Source organism: Chanos chanos, chromosome 5, assembly GCF_902362185.1.
Source record: "Chanos chanos chromosome 5, fChaCha1.1, whole genome shotgun sequence".
Taxonomy (NCBI): domain Eukaryota; kingdom Metazoa; phylum Chordata; class Actinopteri; order Gonorynchiformes; family Chanidae; genus Chanos; species Chanos chanos.
In genome coordinates, this window is record NC_044499.1 from 6735281 (window position 1) to 6753360 (window position 18080).

Below are 18080 nucleotides of genomic sequence, written 5' to 3' on the forward strand. Positions count from 1 at the left end.
GGGAAGTTTGCGAAAGAGCAGGAGAGGGGAGTGCGCTCGAAAGGGGAGAAGTTCTATACAGAAGAATTCGTTTTGCCCAGGACAAGCGAATAACACCGTTTCCCGCATGGTTTTATTTATAAATATTAGAACACGGTAGCTGGCGAGTTACCGCAATTTTAGAAGCTGCAGGGATTTGAGATTATTGTTGTTTGGCAAGTGAAGGTTTCGAGGTCGTGTAAACAAGGTCCCACAATAATGTTTTGTTTAGCTCGTGTTCTGATTTTATTGACTTTGTTGGCAGCGTGCAGTCATGGAGCAATGGATGAATGTATGGACGAATCGAATCGGCCTCAGCGGTGCATGCCTGAGTTTGTTAACGCAGCTTTCAATGTAACCGTGGTAGCCACCAACACTTGTGGTTCTCCCCCTGAAGAGTACTGCGTACAAACTGGGGTTACAGGGGTCACAAAGTCATGCCACATCTGCGATGCCTCGGACCCTAGGCTGCATCACAGCGCTGTATTTCTCACCGATTACAACAACCAAGCGGATACCACTTGGTGGCAAAGTCAGACAATGTTAGCGGGCATCCAGTATCCCAACTCTATCAATCTAACACTTCACCTGGGTAAGTATTTATTTCTCACCCACTTCCAATGTGGAGTAGCTTACTTTTCCCCCCGCCGTCATGACATTATTCTGAACATCATTATCTTACCTCAGTATGATACTGAATGGAATTAGGCTGCATCCCTGTCCACTTCTTTAATTGTACCACACATCTCACTTTCAGAAGTCTGCAGTTGTTATGAGTTGTTTTTATTATTATTTTGCAATACATTTTCACCTTCCTTTGCTCAAAAAGTTTCTCGAGTAAACACTCTTTTGTCCGTTTTACTGAAGAGATCAAGTCGAAAACTGTATGACAAGGACTTTTTTGATTTCTGAAAGTGATACAGGTTAGTCAAATGTCTGTGACTACGCGCACGTATGAATTTAGAATGACTCACATTTAATGACAGACTTGAGAGCAATCCGATAAGCTCTCTGAGTATAGGATAACCATCAAACGCAGATTCTGCTAGTGTAGATTTGCAATGAAGCGCAGAATTGCAGAACTTTACTAACGTCATGTATGCGACTCTGTCCGGAAGCTAGTTATTTTGGAAAATCGGTAGTTTTACGGAAGATTTAAATTCCCAATGAGCTGTCACTGAAATCCTTTTGGTGGTTTAGGATTCGCGTTTTTTTTTTAAATCTCAGAGCAGCCTATTGCTCCTACATAATTTCACAATATTGTTAGGGCTTTCCTTGCTAATGCTTTTTAGCTCACAACATAACTGCTGGTAGCCCGTTACATTATCTACATGTTACATGTACCATTTTACTGGAAGTTAGTTTCTTGAAAACATCTGCTTAAAAGCGTCTGTTCTTCTCAAGATGGCGTCAGGTTCCTCTGTATTTAAGGTGATCTTAAAACAGCACACCTGACGCCCACTTATTTTATCCACTGTAAAACTTTAAGGGTTTGATGTTTGCTTTTTAAAAATCGTAACTTTCTAAATTTTCTTTTAAATCTACTGTGTTTCAAACCACTCTCCATATAAGAAATGCGAGGTGAACAAGTACGTTCTGATGCGGAATCACCACGTGCCACTGTTATCTCTCGCAGTATCTAGTCGCAGTGTGAACTGAAATTCCTTATCACGACTACAAATGTTATACTTTGCGTGTGAGGTAGTATGGAAGTCGAAACTACGGTACTCCTAAATTTTGAATTTTGATCAAATGTATTTGCAATGTCAGAATCAAGTGCTTTCATAGAGTAAAGAAATGTGTCATGAGGCACAGACAGGGATTTTCATTGAATTTGAACCTAAAATGTGATAAGAACAAAACTAGATATTTCATGATTAAGCCTCTGAGGAGAAAAGGGAAAGACAACATTCAGAAGCAAAACTCAGAATGGTACATATAGCAGAATGGTATGGACAGGTTTCTCTGTTTCAAGTACATTGTCTGTTTTATGATACTTCACTTGGATGCGTAAGGTTTTTTTTTTTATGCCACAGATTATGGATTTGTATATGTTCACAGTGAAATTCATCAGTAATTGACTCCATACTTGGTAAATGCTCCCAACATGACTTGACTCAGGATTCATTTATAATCTGGGCTAAATTACCATCAGCCAGAAGCCTGTTAATAAATTTATAATATGCGGACTGTGTGTTGCTGTTGTAGTCACTCCATCTCTACAAGCAGAGTAGCTTCCACTTCAAACTCATGGTAACAGAGCATCGCTCGCATTTGATTGTTCGTGAAAATTATGTTTTAACAAAAATGACAAAGCAGGAGATAGGAGGGGGCCACGACTTGGCATAGAATGCCCTCTCTGCTAGTTTCCCATTCTCGCTCTGCAGGCATGAGTTCACTGATGAAATTGTTTGCATTACGCGAATCATTGAATTTCTGCCACCCTAAGCAAAACGATACGGTAGAGGAGGAGGTGTTTCTGGGAGTGGGAAAAGAGAGGTCCCAGAACGACCAATCAAAACGAGGCAGCGGACCAGGGCGACTATAGTCGAGATGGTCCAGGGCAACATTCAGCCTTATACGCTTTCTCAAACAGTATCCCACGCAAATCAGCTTTATCGATGTTTGATGGTATCAAAAGAATTTGCACTGTCTGTCATGTTCAGTGTTCTGACAATTTACTAGGTTAAATGAGAGTGGAGAAAAAGAACCAAAACTGAAACGCTATCTCTCTTACTCAGCATTTGTCCATCTACTTGTAGCTGTAGCTGTTCTGTGGTATTCAGACCATATCTAGACACTGCCTTCAAAGAAGTTAATTGGACATAATTGTTTTAAACTTTGTTTTTAGTGGCACATTTTAGTGATGCTTCAGTGTTTAGTTACTGTTTTAAGCCTCCTAAATTTGAACAAGCGGTTATCTGCCTCCTGGTTCCTTTATCAAGAGAGTCACAGGGATCGTGATCAGTAGTTACACGTGACTTTGATCACTGCTAACGCTGAGCCGAAACGAACACGCCCTCTTGTTTAATTTTTCTCTCCATTTAATGCGGGAGATGAGGTCATAATTGGTGTCCTTGAGTTATAGTCTTTTTTTGTGCACGTGAGAGCGCGTGCATACGTTTAGGCGGTGGTGGGAGCTTTCTTTCTTTCCGTGTGTTACTTGGTAGGTGGCAAACCAGAAGAAAGCATGTCTAAGGCTTAAGCTTTTATTTCTCTGTGCTTAGCCTTTGGTGGCTTTTATCTGTATTCTACCCTCAGAGACTGTTTTTTTTTTTTGTGAGGAAGCAGGCATGTCCTGACTTGACACGGCTGCAGCACTCCTCTCTAAAGATTCTAGCTGTGTGCTGCTCTAGTGGGCAGGCTTGGCTGAGCAGAGATGAGAACAGTAGATTTTTTTAATTCGGTATTTTTTTTTATAGACGTTCCAAGGATCAGAGGCGGAGATGATACACTACTGACAGCTGACCGCTCATACAGTAGAAACATTAGTTGGTCGTGGGTTTTTTTGTTTTCTCTCAAGATGCTAATCATTCAGTAGATAAGATTGCCTACCATCAACATTATTCTAAGTGGCAACGAATGTTATCGAAATTCTGCAGAATGATTTGTGTGGTTGGTTACATGGCAGTTGTTCCACATCAGTTTCAGTGTGTCGACGAGCTCCTCTGATTCAAAGCATAGAAAATATGTCCAGCATGCTTCAGATTGCGTATGGATCACTGAGTCAAGAGGTTTTTATACGCATAACCATGAAAATGCATTGCATTGCTCTCATCAGCATCCTGGAGGAGCTTCAAACATTCATGTGTGCATGCGTGTGTGTGTGAGTGTGTGTGGTTTTTTATTATCATATCTGGAAACTTTTTTTCAGAATCAGAATCACCTTTATTCGCCATGGTACATTACATTCACTAGGAATTATACTTGGTGTTGTCCGTGCAGTCCACAAATACACAATAAATACAGAATACAGAATTCATTTTTAATGTGCGATAAATTGTAAATCTGCGCTCTTTTGCATTTGGTGTTCCGAATATAGGCCTAGCTATCACTCTGGCCTTTAGCAGTACTAGAACTTGCGAGTTTGTTATGCAGGTTACGTGAGGGACCCCCCACCCCCGCCCCATCCCACCCCCCAGGGACAGGAGGCCCTTACATCACAGCTCACATAGTAGATTGTCACTCCAATAGGACCAAACAACATAGCACAAAGCCAAGCCAGAGCTCCAAACTGTCTGTAACTTTTAGAGTGTGTATTTTCAGTAGGATCATGTGAGGTATTGTTTTACTGTTATCCTGTGGTTGATTTCTGGATTTTGGGGGGAAAAAAAAAAGTAAACATAATTCACTATTCACTCCCTTCCCAAGAACCCTCTGCCTTTTGTCTTTATAAACGCTCTGCTCTGTCTACATATTGTCAAGAATTCCCAGAGATGACTACCCCTCCCCAGCACAGCTGCTATAGCAGGGTGATTCATTAACTCAAGGCCCTCAGTCACTGATCCGGTTCTGCCCAAATAGCGTTGTGGCATTCTCCCCTTATCTGGCGCTGTTTCCTGCTTCTAATAAAAGAAAAGCCAACATAGATAAATTAGCGGTCGGTTATTGTTTTGGGCTTTTTACACCCAGCTCCTCAGTCCTTTATGATACGTTCTTTTGAACTATCCTGAATGAGTCGAGCTTGAGCAAGCTGCCATTGGCCGGATGTGGCGATACCTGAGTAAACTTTGATTTCATCTGCGGTCAGGGGCCTTGGTTTGCGAAATCTCAATGGCTTCTACTGGTTTTTCTCGCCCAGGGCCCCCGATGTCCTCTCGCTCTCGATGTGCAACGGCGTTTCTGTCGTCCACATGTTCCCTCAACAGAAGCCAGTCCTGTTTTTACTTATGTTTTTGTGGAGTGGGGCTGACTGTACAGCTGTTTTCTAATTGTTTAAATATGAGTGAATTTCTTTTCCTATTGGTACTCTTCCCCCCCAATATGTGCCAAACAAAACAGACTCTCTCCCCTCCTTTGTGCGTTAATGTTCCGAACAGTGCCTACAGGCGTTACATCTGCCGATAAATAAAAGATTGTCTAAACACAAATACTATAAGCTGTTGGCTCGTTATGGTGTGAAGTATGCCGACCAGTTGTGAACTTTCAATCCTGACAGGATCCTGAGGTGCATTTGGGAAGAGAGAATTCTCTCTCGCTCTCGACCTCGCTCTCGCTCTCGACCTCGCTCTCGCTCTCGACCTCGGTTGTCCCCCCCCCTTACTATCTCTCCTCTCTCTTTCTCTCCTTCTCTCTTCTCTTGCTGCCTCTCATCTTTGTTCCCCTCCCCCTCCTCTCTGTCTGTGTCTTTCTCTCTTTCAAGCTCTCTTTTCTCTTCCTCTCTCTCTATCTAGTCTTCAGTGAGAATATGGAGCAGGAGTGTGGGAACAGTGTGCGTTGTGGGCCCTAGGGTATCTCTCTCTCATCCCTCTCGACTTTTTTTCTTTCCCAAACTCCATTAAAGACCTTGTCATTTCTGAAGAGACACCAGATGGTCCAAATTATACCAATCTGAGTCAAGGGGGATGGTGGAGAGCAAGTTATCTGGTTTAGAGCCTATTGTTATTCTGTTAAAGGTATGATCTCAGCGTGGGAAACTCGTGTATATGAAGTGGCCTGTAGTCTTGGTGTTTATTTAGACGTATGAATGAACTGAAAACTGGGAATTGCAATTCCTACCCAGACTTCTTCCTTTCCTCCTCTGAACTAGAATGAGAAGAAGTTCTGTTCTGATCTTTTTTTTTTTCTTTTTTTCTTTTTTCATGAGAGTTTTGTCAAGACTTGTTCAGTAATTACTGAAATTAGGAATTAATGACGCATGTGTAGATTTTCTTTAACTCATGTTTTGTGCTTTGGGGTTTTCCCCCCCTACAAATATTTATTCTGCTTATGTTGCTTAGTTGGCTGTTATTAAGATGTCCGCCACAGGTTATGTTGCATTTTGACAAAGCCTGGTGCCTAATGAAAAGGCATTGGCCAGGGCTTTTTGTGGATTTCCTTAATTGTATTATGAGGGGGCAGGTTTTTGGGATTCAGACCACCCAGTGAGGACAAAGTACAGACTCCCTTTCACCTCCTGGTGATAAAGCCATTGTGAAGCGTTGGTCTTGACCAATTTGGCCAAACACTTCACGAATACACCCATACTGGGCCTGTGTTGTAGCTGATGGGACATGTCAAATTCTTGTTGGTTTCTACTTTTCAGTGCATCCGTAACGTACCCGTCTGACTGTGAAATTAGGGAGGATGAGTCCCACAGGGTTCACTTGCAGAGGTCTATGACCGTTACTGATTAGTGGCCATGAAAAAAACCTGGAACCCCATTAAAAGTTAAGCTCTCGAGATTTTCCGCAAGTTTGGGTCAAATTAGCTTGTCCTCATAATGGGAGACAGTCTCCACATGCGGCTGCGCTAATCTTTCGGTTGAAGCGCTCATACCCTGAGGAGATGCAATTTACAGTATACAGGGCGTGTTTGTTTAAAGTCATAGCCAACTTATTTTGCAATTCGCTTAGTCGTAAAAATCTATAGCCTATATGCTGTGTTTGTAAAAGCTTCACGTACTTTGAAGACATTTTTAATGTTGAGGATGATGAAATGGAAAGGGAAAGTGTATCATGAAGATGGTTGTAATAACCCGTTTGTAATGTTGTTGTAATAACCTGTTCCATTTTGTTGGGTCTGAAAGCTCTCGTTCGCTCGATTTGCGGACGGGGACTCTTTCATTCCTTTTCAGTGAGATCGTATTAAGAGTGCAACTGTCACCCCTTCCTAACTTTGCTCCCACGTTTTTTGGGGTTTTTTTTTTACGCACAGCAGAGACACAGGAAACACAGTGTTCACTCATTTGTAAAGCCTGGCCCTTTCAAATCCTTTAAGTTTAAAAGGCACAGCTTTCTTTGTTCCCGCTCCAATTAGAAGTTCTCGTTTGTGTCGGACCCTTTAAACAGTCGGATGCCCTCAGGCCCTCGGTTGTTCGGCGTCCCTTACACCATCGTATCTGGACGACGTGAGAATACCTTTCAGGTGAGAACATATATTTAGAGATGGCTTTTTTTTCATTTTCCCAGTCTAAAGACGGTCCAAAGCACTCACGTCATCGCTCACGTCCTGTGGTTCTGACCCTTCACTCAGTATAAAAGTAAAACGTTCTGATGGGCTCCATAAACAACAGTTAAAAATTCCTGTGTTCCTCTCAAAGGTTTGTCTGGAGCCATGTTTGATCAGGAAAACTTATTTCTTCTCTGCCAAGCACCTCTCTCTCTCTCTGGAGAAGTTTGGATAGAGAACAGTGGGGGGAAACCTGTCTCAGAATGAATTTTGGAACCATAGCAATGGCATAACCTTCATCTTTTTACAGGAATGACATCTGTTAGACTTAGGGTATGCCTGACACTGAAGGTGAAAAGTACATTTCTTGGAAAGATGATTCATTACCAAAATGTTTATTTTATATATATATATATATATATAGTTTTTTGAAAAAGTCCACATGGTATGCGGTTCCATTTGATTTTCTGCTGTTTGACTGAAGAGGATTTCTTTACACTTTAAATGTTTGTCTACAAAGCGTGCCCCTGAAAACAGGTGGTTGGACAGCCTTGTTATTTTCCTAAGCAACTTGGAGTGTCTTTGATACTTAAAAAGCATATCCAATGTTGGAGTTTTTCTTCATTATTTTTCAACAAACAGTTTAAGGACTTCAAAGAAGAGCAGCCAGGCACTGAAGTGTGAAACCAATCCTTTGGGTTCTTTGCAGACTGTCTATGTCCAAATACAGCTGTTTTTACCCCCATCAACAGAGTACTTCAGTGTAACTTCTGTCCCAAAGTGGTCTGGCCTCATTTTATGAGATCACCTACGATGGACATTTTTTATCGTTTTTTTTTTTTTTATCACCATTCCTTTAAAAACTACTTCCGTTCATGACTGGAGAGGAGGTTTTTAAAGAGTTTGTGGGGTATGGTTTATGACTGGTTCATATCAAGGGAAGAAAAAAACTTCCTCAAGGCATCTCTGGCAACACCTGCTTTTGCTGCGTTGTGTTTTTAACGTATCCAACTCTACCATCAGAGCGCTGTCACTGTTTCTGTCGACTATCACATTTTTCCTGATGTTTCCCTCTTGCTTTTTTTTTTGTTTGTCATATCTTAATCTGTTTTTAAGATTAAAATTAACCTTGTACTTAAAACGTGGTTCGTGACGATGGTGAGTTGAGCAGACTCTTTTTTTTGTAAAAACTGACATTGTTTTCCCCTCCCGAGTGACAAGACAATCGTACTGATAAATCTGCCTGTAGGGTTTCCTTTATTGTGATAGACTGAAGTGGTTAAAATGACAAACTACGGTCTTAGTGTGACAGAGTGGGGAAACAAACAATCCTCCTAGATTCCTTTGGAAGAGAGGATGGAGCCCTTCGGGAATTTTCCATGCTATGCATCATGTGGTTATATCGAACTGAACTAATTTCAGATGACTTTGAACCAGCTAATGTTTTCATATTTATGGCGCTTGAAGCCATTCTCATTAAATTACGTTTGTTGCCATGAATGTGGCTCTGCTTGCAATAATGCTGATAGACAACACCTCTGTGTGCCAGTTCTTGTTGACTGTAATTTATGCACTATGACTCTGGTAGACTTTTATATCTGAAAACCTTTTTATATAAAGCACATACTTCGGTTATCGTTGCCTCACAGCTGAATAACTCATATCGTCATGGTTGTATTTAGGACCTTTGCCCCGGTGACTGCAGGTGTGCATGTGAACCAGCCATAAAAAAGACACTGTATTTCCATCCATAACGCCATCGCATTCACTAGCACTCACTTGACAAAGCACGGAGTCTAGGAAAGAAACAATCAAAAATAGGCCATGGAACAGAATGCAGGTCACATTAGAGACGCGGCAGACAGACCCAGTCAGATGCCCCTGCTGTCTGTACTGTAAAAGGAAAGGCATTTGATGCAGGTACACAAATCAGTTCAACATCCCGACTGGATTTTTACATCACGTTGCCTTTTTGTAGACTGATTATTTTGAATGTGCGCTCACAAACCAGCTCATCATGCTTTCCCTAAAAGTAAGTAACCAAATTCAGCAACCAAGTTGGTTAAACCAGTGACTGAACTCATTCACAGGGCATTTGTACTTGACATTCTAGATCATTCTATTAAGCATCTCGTCTTTAGAAGTGAGGTGATTATGTCCATACAGACCTATGATTTTGGGTTGCGTTTTATTTATTTTTTTTGCCGAGACTGTATCTCTCAGAATTCCTTCTGTCAAATTGTTCGACGCCGATTTACCTCAACACTGAAAGACACACGAGAAAGTGTTCTTCAGCACATTCTTTTTTTTTTTTTTTTTTTTCTCCGCAACAACTTTCAGCAGGTGCTGATGATGCACTCTCTGCACCCCGTGACTGCCTGCGGCACATTAATCATCATGACTTATCTGTTCTGATCACGAGATGTCCTTTAAACTCTGGGTCTGGTATAGCTCCTTAGAGACACGTTAAATATCTGTGTGGAGAACCGCAGGCTTGACTTCAGTACAGGCAAAGAGCTCGTTTCAGCTGGTTAACAAAGTGCTCTTCTCTCTCAGATTATAAAGTAACAGAGTTAAACATATAAAATCCCAGGGCTTCGTTTGCTTGCACTTTTTAAACTTCTGAATTGGACCGGGTCGTTTTATCGCATCCATCACGTTTATGTCTTTTTTTTTTTTTTTTTTTTTTTTTTGCAGGGCCAAAGTCGATCTTGCTTTGGAGTTTGTTCGTAAGAAACTTGTATAAGGTTTCAGAGAATGCATAATTTCCTCTGTAATATCAGACTCCACTTAAAACGCCAGGAACACCTCAGTGTGGTTCTTGGGAATGTCGTAGGGGGCCTCATGGACCGGCGCTCTCCACGGCGGTTTATATCGGTCCCATCTCATCCGCAGAGTTTACCGAAGGTCACTCAAACCCCCCTTAAAAAAAAAAAAAAAAAAAAAAGTAGGACCTTGACTGTAATCGGATTCCCAGCAGCCACTTCCTGTGTCTGTCCTGACCAAACACAATCTCCGTCCTAGAGAACAACAAGGCAAATGTTTCACTGTGTTGTCACATTCCTCTAGCCTTTGTGTGGTGTGACCACTCACAGGACAGCAGATCTGCTTAACCATAATACACTTCCCGGTCGCAAGTTTGTGGTCTCGTCTTTTATGACCTTCTCTGTCCTATGAACGTGAAAAGGCCCAGGCTTGGCTTATGAGCACAGCGTATGTTTTTAATGTGTGTACTCCAAAATGAACGTGCATTGAAATAGTGCACTTGAACTACGAGATGAATATGAATTTAATTGGTGCAGATAATGTGGTATAGATCATGAAGGAGGTAAGGGGGGAAAAAAAAAAAAGACAACTGTATTTTCTACAAGACAGTCTCAGTCATCTGCATTTGTTTGGTTGAGTTCATCTGAGCCATCTGTGGCTGTTTTTGGTGTGAATTCTACTGGAGCATAATGATGACTTTTCTTTTTTTTTTTTCCCCCTCCACAAACAAGAAGCGGCATGACTTTAAGCTATATGATCAGCTAGCAGTAACAAAGAGGTGAGGCAAAGTTCAGGTTCAATGTGGCAACTCGGTGTGTAGAGCTGAAAAACTCGATGGCTCTAGTGATCTGCTTTAGGAATTAAAACTGGTCAGTAAATATCTGTGCAATATAAATTCAATTCTTAAATTTAAGAAAGTACCCTACTGCTTGCTCTGTGTGGGTTAAGAAGAAGAAGAGCCATTTTGTCCTCTGCGTGGTTGAAAGCATGTCTGCCTTTATTTAACTGCTTTTGAAATCTACATTTCTGCCGTTTCGTTTATGTTTAGTTAAGACGTTTTAGTCTCTTGCCCCCCCACCACCTGTACCTCTCTCACTGTTTAGTTGTTGTAAACTACATCTGAAATCTAGTTTACATTCTTAATGAGATTGTAAGCTGAAGCAGTATGCTCCAGCAGTAGCTGCAAAATACTTCTCAGACTGAAAATCTTGGAAGAGATTTGTTTTTATCTCTCCTGTCTTATCACAGTGACCTAAATAGCCTGTGTTATGTATATTTGGTGGAGGTGGTTAATGGTATAGCATTTGATTAACCGCATTTACTTAGTTTCCCTGAAATTCTTTGGCCTCATGGTGGTAAAGGGTCATTTGCTGAAGGTCTTGTTAAAGTAAAAATGTAATTGGTTTAGGAATGTCTTCAATGGCAGCTCACTCTTAAAGCCCTTTGAATCGACTGTCGTCTCTTCAAAGAAGCCTCCTGTGTGTGTGTGTGTGTGTGTGTGTGTGTGTGTGTGTGTGTGTGTGTGTGACGACGTCAGGATCCTATCTTTAGATCTGAGACAGGGGCCAGCGCTCCCCCCTCCATGTCCTGCCTGGTCTCTCCAAGTTCTACAACCTCACAAAACCTCTTTGTCTTTTTTTTTTTTCTCTCTCTCTCTCTTTACATGGGGGGGAGGGTTCTCCAGTCACTGGATTAGTCTTTTTGTTTGGTCATTCCTACACGTCTGTCCATATACCCCCCCCCCCCTTCACTTTTTTTCCTCCTTTTTTTTTTTTTTTCATTCATTCTTTCTTATCCTACTTACCTTATTTCCTCCCCAGACTTTCTCACTTCATTCTCCTCGCTGGAAGTCACCTCTTTCTCACTCCTTTTCCATGTCTCTTGATCTTTCACACAAGGAGTCAACCAGCCAATCCTCGTCTAGATGAGATGTTCCACTCCTTCAGATTTGCACTCAAATAGTTTCAAAAAAGCTTTAACCACTGTCTCTGTTTGCTGACCATTCATCACTGTTTACTTTGAAGTTGAAACTTAACATTCTTGCTGTTGGGAGCTAATTGAAAGGCTAGTGACAAGATGAGGAGGGGTTGAGAGGGGGAGGGTCTGGGGGGGGGGGTCACCAAACTGGAGTGCCACCGCTTCACTGTCATACAATGTCACCAGGGTGTTTTTCAGCACATGTTCCCATAACCAACCAAAGGGAACTTCATTCATGAGATCTTAAGTTGATGTGAAGTGTATGGTGGCCTGTAAAGGTCTCAGAGTTTATGACTGGCCAGAATGTCTGCACATTCATCTCTTTGTGTATATGTCTCTTTAAATTCATGCTTGTGAGTTGTTTTTCGTTTTTCTTTTTTTTTTTTTTTTTTTTGAATTTAAACAATTTAAACACACTCAGCAAGACATGAATTCTATAGGAACACTAATGACCCAACATGGCTGCCTGTTCATCAGATACATTGCTGCAGATGGTGCCCCCAGGACACCAACAACCAGTAACCTAACCGTACCCTCCCAACCCTTTCCTCGTCAATGACTCATATTAACTCATGACCTCTCTTTAGCTCTTATTCAGCCCCTGTTCCCCTCCAGCCAAAATTACAGGGGGCCAATGTTTACATTCTTATTTCCTTAACTATTTTTGGGTTGAAGCCTCAGAAATACAGTTCACAGAGTTGAAATGAGGGGAAATGAGCCACAGAGACGTACAGTGAAGCACAAATAGGTTTGCAGGACAGGAAAGGACACTGCTGTAAGGTCACTCAACCATCTCTGTGCTTGAGCTCCAAGCACATGCCTTCCCGGCTTTATCCCTTACAAACTCGTCCACCTGCAAGTTGTTTGCAGTTCCCAAAACAGAAATTGTGCATACATGGGTGAATCTTGGATGGGTTTATTGGCCTTGCAGTACATGCCATTCTTGCGATTATCAGCCCGGTTCCCACAATTGAAATCCAGATAAACTACAGGCCTTGTAATGGTAAGCTCGCCAGTTCCCCTTGTACATTGTAAGGGAGCATCGTTGTTACATGATCATATATGCTTCGTTACTACTTTGAAGAACACCTGCGATTGTCTGGGTTGTAGAGAATTTTGGTGTAGTACTTAAAAAGACAAAAAAAAGTTTGTCGAATGAGCATCCCTTTTCACTGACGCCCTGCTGAATAAATGAACCTATCACCAACTTGGTGTTGGGAAACAGGACATCTAACAAGCCTGTGTTTTCTGCCCTGAGAATCAGATAAGTTATCCAGAGACGAGGAACTGGTAGCGTTAGGGGAATTGTAGCTGTCAGTTTGTGGTGTCAGTAGGAGTGGGTGATTAAGATGGAGGACGGTGGGAGTTTGGCTTTCGCATCTGTCAAAATGTCTTGATTGTGTGATCAGCACATCCTGCTCGTAAGGCCTAGAACAAGCCTGTACCCATTAATGATAAATACCTTCCATAAAAATCATCCTTTTTTTTTTTGTTTTTGTTTTTTTTCTGTTCATTTAGGAGTGGGCTCTTTTTTTTCTCTTTCGTTTTTTGTACTGAGCTGTCATTGGAGCTATTGGTTAATATTTCCATACCATGAGAACAGGTGGCTATATGTTGATCCTGGAGATGGATGGAAAAGGAAATAAATGTAGGGGTTATGTAGTCTGTTACAGTTTATAGAGTAACATCTGGATTTAGTCATGTAGCTTGCTGCTGGCTATACAGGAAGTCCAAAGGTTTGAAGTTGCTCAACATTTTATAATTCAGGACAGTGCTGAGCTGAAAAAGAATGCAACTGTACGTTACTGGAGCGTCTCTAATTGCTACTTGTATCTGTTGTCTTGGAACTATAGTGCATCAAGACAGAAAATGTAAGCCTCTGTATCATTACTCTTCCGCCCTTAAGCCATTGTGTATGGTGGGGCACTTGGAACTTTTTCCACTGTGATAGCTGTAGCAACTGTCCAACGTTTTTTTTTTTGCAGAGCCATATTAAGTATTGGCAGATAAGAACACTCCAATTACCTGTCAGGTTTTATTTATTGATTAATTTATTTATTTTAATGGTCCAGAGAATTTGTCTGGTCCATTTGTTTACAGCTCTCTCTCACAAGGACCATTCTACACATAGAGCAAGAGCTAATTAGCATATTTTGTATGTCTGCCCTGAGCCTCAGCTAAGCTCTCCAGACCGAACACTTGTCATCATACCATCTGGCATATCAACAAATGTGCTCTTTAAAAAAAAAAAAAAAAAAAATCACAGTCATTTACAACATGAAATCAATGTATCGTTTCAGGCCGAAAGGTGGGGACTATTTAATATTGCTTAGCCTGTGTTTGGGCTATTTCATGATGGATTTATGCGACGAGGTAGAAGATTGAAGTAGCATAAAACAGTGACTGAAAAAATTTCATCCTTATCTCTCATGCCTAATGCATGCTGGTTTAGACTAAACAACACCAAAATCCAAAAGATCCATAGATATGAAATTCAAACCTTGATGCCAGCAAGAAAAAGACGAAAAGGAGATATGCGGCTAGGTTCTGTGATTGTGTTGTAGGACAGATAGATGTCTCCTGCTTATCTATTCGAGACGGGACCCTTTGAAAGTACCCCCTGGATCTGAGTTAGAGCTGTATGTTTGTGTGAGGGGGGTCTTTTTCATATTGGACTGTTATCACAATATCTACTACTTGCTGTCTGGTGGTGGTTCTTTTGAAGGGGTGAGCAGCTGAAAGTTGAATCTTACCCGAATGTACCCCTGCTGAATTAAAGGACCATACCTTTTTTTTGTTTTGTTTCGTTTTGTTTGATAAGAAGTCCCTCTAACCAAGTGTGGTTTCTGAATCAAATTGTTTGCGTAAATTCTATGCAAACACTTGAATGTACTTATTTCCAGATGGAGATGTTTTGACTCAGTTTTCAGCTGGCATTTTTTTTTGTGACCATGTGGAATTAATCGACCCGCAGTTATCTTCGTCTTTTAAATTCGCACTCCATTTAGACGTCTACTTGCCAACGAAAACATTTTTCTCCCGTAGGGCATCATTTTCCTTTATGTTTTTTTTTTGTTTTTGTTTTGTTTTTCCTCCTCTATCTCCTCTTGTGCAGTAAGAGAGCGAAAAAAAAAAAATACAACGAGGATTCAGTATAATCTGTGTATCCCTGACCTAAAGGAAACCACGGTTCTAAGAGACAAAGGTTTTGGAAACAGAGTTGAGTGATTGGGCTTAAGGATGTAGGCTGACCTCTTGGAGTCTCATGGTGGAAGTTTTGCCTCGACTGCCTTTGTGGGAGAAGAGGAAGAGGCGTGCACGTATCCTCTCTTTTGTATACATCTGAGATGTTGATTTATGTCACGCAGGAAATGATTGAATGCCGGAGGGGCAAGATTTTCCTTATTGTAGACGCTCTGTGTGTGTGTGTGTGTGTGTGTGTGTGTGTGTCTGTATGCATGTGCATGCCTGTGAAAGAGACAGAGATGCATTTCACAGACATGCAGATGCTTGCTGTGTAATTTTTTGTCTGGTGTAAGGTATGATCCTTTTTGCGGTTGAGGTTGAGGAGGGGGGCAATCGGAAAAGAAAGGGGGTAAGAAGTGACTGGTTCAAAGTGCCCTGCAGAAGGAGCTGTAAACAGGTAATTATGAAGAACGTGTGCAACATGCGGACTGATTTACTTACACACACACATACACACACACACACACACACACACACACAAGGGACTGAAACCAAGCACTGTGGTCCTTTTGTTAGCTCTTTCTCCCTTGAAGACGTTAGTCGCAGCTGCTCGAGATAAGCTGATTTCGTCAGAGACGGATGCCCAGAATTAAACCGATGCATTCATTTTAACAGGCAGATTATTCTGATAAGCCACAGAAAGGTGTATCAAAGAGTTAAATCAGTTTCTTTTGTTATGCAGAACACACTGTCTGTCACCTTTTTACCTGTGTGTGGATACAGGTGTGCTCTGAGATACTGTTTCAAATCATTCTTGCCAACCTAACCACAAATCATAGATTTGATATGCTTACTAGTCATCATGACTAAGATTTCTTGGTATTGTTCATTCAGCATTGAGGACTGTGATGTAAGACATAGGCTAATTTGTGTTTTGAAAAGTTTGAAAGCGTAATATTTGAATTTGTGGATTTAATACATGTAATAGAATTATTCTCATAAGTTAGTCTTTACCCAGAGACAGTGACATGGCCTTTCAGTAAGAGGTCCTTAAAATACTGCCTGCCCCCACCCCCTACCACCCTCCCCCCCAAATCCAGCCTCCATTTGGAGCTTGGCCTGGCTTCAGCAACTGTTTATGCAGCTGCTGCATGTTTGGCATCCATGTTAAAACTTGCATCCTCAGAATACAGTTTTACTAGTGGAGGGGGGAAAAAAAAGAAGAAGAACTTGTTTGTTGTATTTCCTGTGAGTAATTTGGATGTCTTAAGCCCCCGTCTCAAAACTTTCCCATGTTCAAATCCAGGCTTAACTTGAGTATAACGTTCTCAAGACAGTCAACATTGGGTTTGGCGATGAGTCCTTGCAAGCCAGAAAGATTCAGGTTAATGAACAGTGCAGTGCAGTGCAAAAGCGCTCTTTTCTGGTATAGTTTTAACAGATGTAAAGAATGCATTAGGGTTTATAATTAACTCTAATGTATACAAGTGCAAGTGTGTAGGCATGTAACCAAGGCGTGAAGTTCAAGAAGTAGTTTCTGTTGCCTTGGTTACTTTCTTTCTTTTTTTTTTTTTTTTTCGTCCCCCTTGAACAAAGTTTCAGTTGACTGCTGTGTTTGATATCAGGCTGTGTAAAGTCAGATAGTGTGGTGTTCACGTATTCTTTGCCCACTGAGGATTTTATCGAATGTAGCACATTAAGATGAGCGTTTCTCTTTTTCGAGTTTCACAGGCAGTGTTTTATCATCCTCATCGTCAGTGCCAACTGCTGCACACATGAAAATCTTATTATCTATTTTTAACCTCAGACAGAACTAGATCAGACTAGCAAACGTCAGTGTCCTCAGGCTGTCTAGAACACAACACGCTACCGTTATGTGGGGTATTACTCGGAGCAGCTCAGAGAAGCTCATTGTTTTGACTAGTCTGGCAAATGCTTGTCTGTGAATTGTGTCTGATGTGGTTCCTTGAAGGTCATATTGTATGAACGGCGGTCTCTCAGCGTATGGATGTGTCTGTCGCGCTATATGCTACGATGCACCCACATGCCTTGAAGTTGTTCTTTTGTGTGTTGTCTATCAACAGTGTGGAAGCCTGTGATTTAAAACGAGCTCAAATCCAATCCCTCGCATCTCTGCTGGTGGCTTTCATGTGATTTGTGTCACAGTTGAAAATTCCAAAGCTGTTGACTACAGACGTTTCAGGATATTGAAACAGTCACACCCCCCCCTCACCCTCCCAACATTAAAACCTGGACCCCTGGAGCAGCCTGAATTGACACATGCATGTACTTAACACAGAATTACCGTTTATTATCGTCAAAGCCGCAACTCATATAATTTGAATAATGATGCTGAGGTCAGTGCTGCTCAAAATCAAAATGAAAAGGCTCATTCATACCACGGGAATTGCGCTAAGGTCAGTCAGTCAGCCACTTATCATATAACTGATCTTATTACAAGCACAGCTGGAAAGCTTCCATTCAGCACAAGCAGCGGGGGGGGGGGAGACGTACACCTGTGTGGTATGGCGATTGTTTGCGGAGTGTCCCACTGGCTTCCTTTGTGTGCGTGTGTGTGCACGTGCGTGTGTGTGCGCGCGTGCGTGTGTGTGAGGACAGACAGGGTGGGCTGAGCTTGGCTGTTTTACTGTATGTTTGTTTCCCGGGTTTTCCTGTGCCGTAACACCTCTCAGTGGCTCGGTGCTTCGTAGGTGGTCAGAATCATTCAAATTAGGCCAAGACAGTCCCAAAACGTGTCCTCCTTAACTCCCGCTGGGTTTTGGACAGTTTGCGGCTTGTTATTCAGGGTTAGAACGGGATGTTCCTGAGGATAATCTGAAGGGGAATTTCAGATTAAAAAGCATTTTTGCGCCGCTGGATAATTGTTTATCAAATGGTTTGGATCGGGATTTGACTTGACTAGTCCCAGCCTGTATGGCCTTTTAATTGCTGTGTGTGTGTGTGTGTGTGTGTGTCAGCCTCCTGCTCTCACACACAGTTCCATATGTTAATGCTATGCATTAGTGCTTCTCAGGCCAGAGCTC

At 41.7% G+C, this 18080-nt stretch overlaps 1 protein-coding gene across 1 annotated transcript in view; it reads left to right on the forward strand.

Annotated features, from left to right (window-relative positions):
• lamc1 (laminin, gamma 1) overlaps positions 1–18080 on the forward strand; it is a 48633-nt gene continuing 30553 nt past the window's right edge. The window contains exon 1 of the mRNA XM_030774174.1: positions 1–610. Coding sequence (XP_030630034.1) covers positions 238–610 — 373 coding nt within the window. The 5' untranslated portion in view covers positions 1–237. The remainder of the gene's footprint in view (positions 611–18080) is intronic.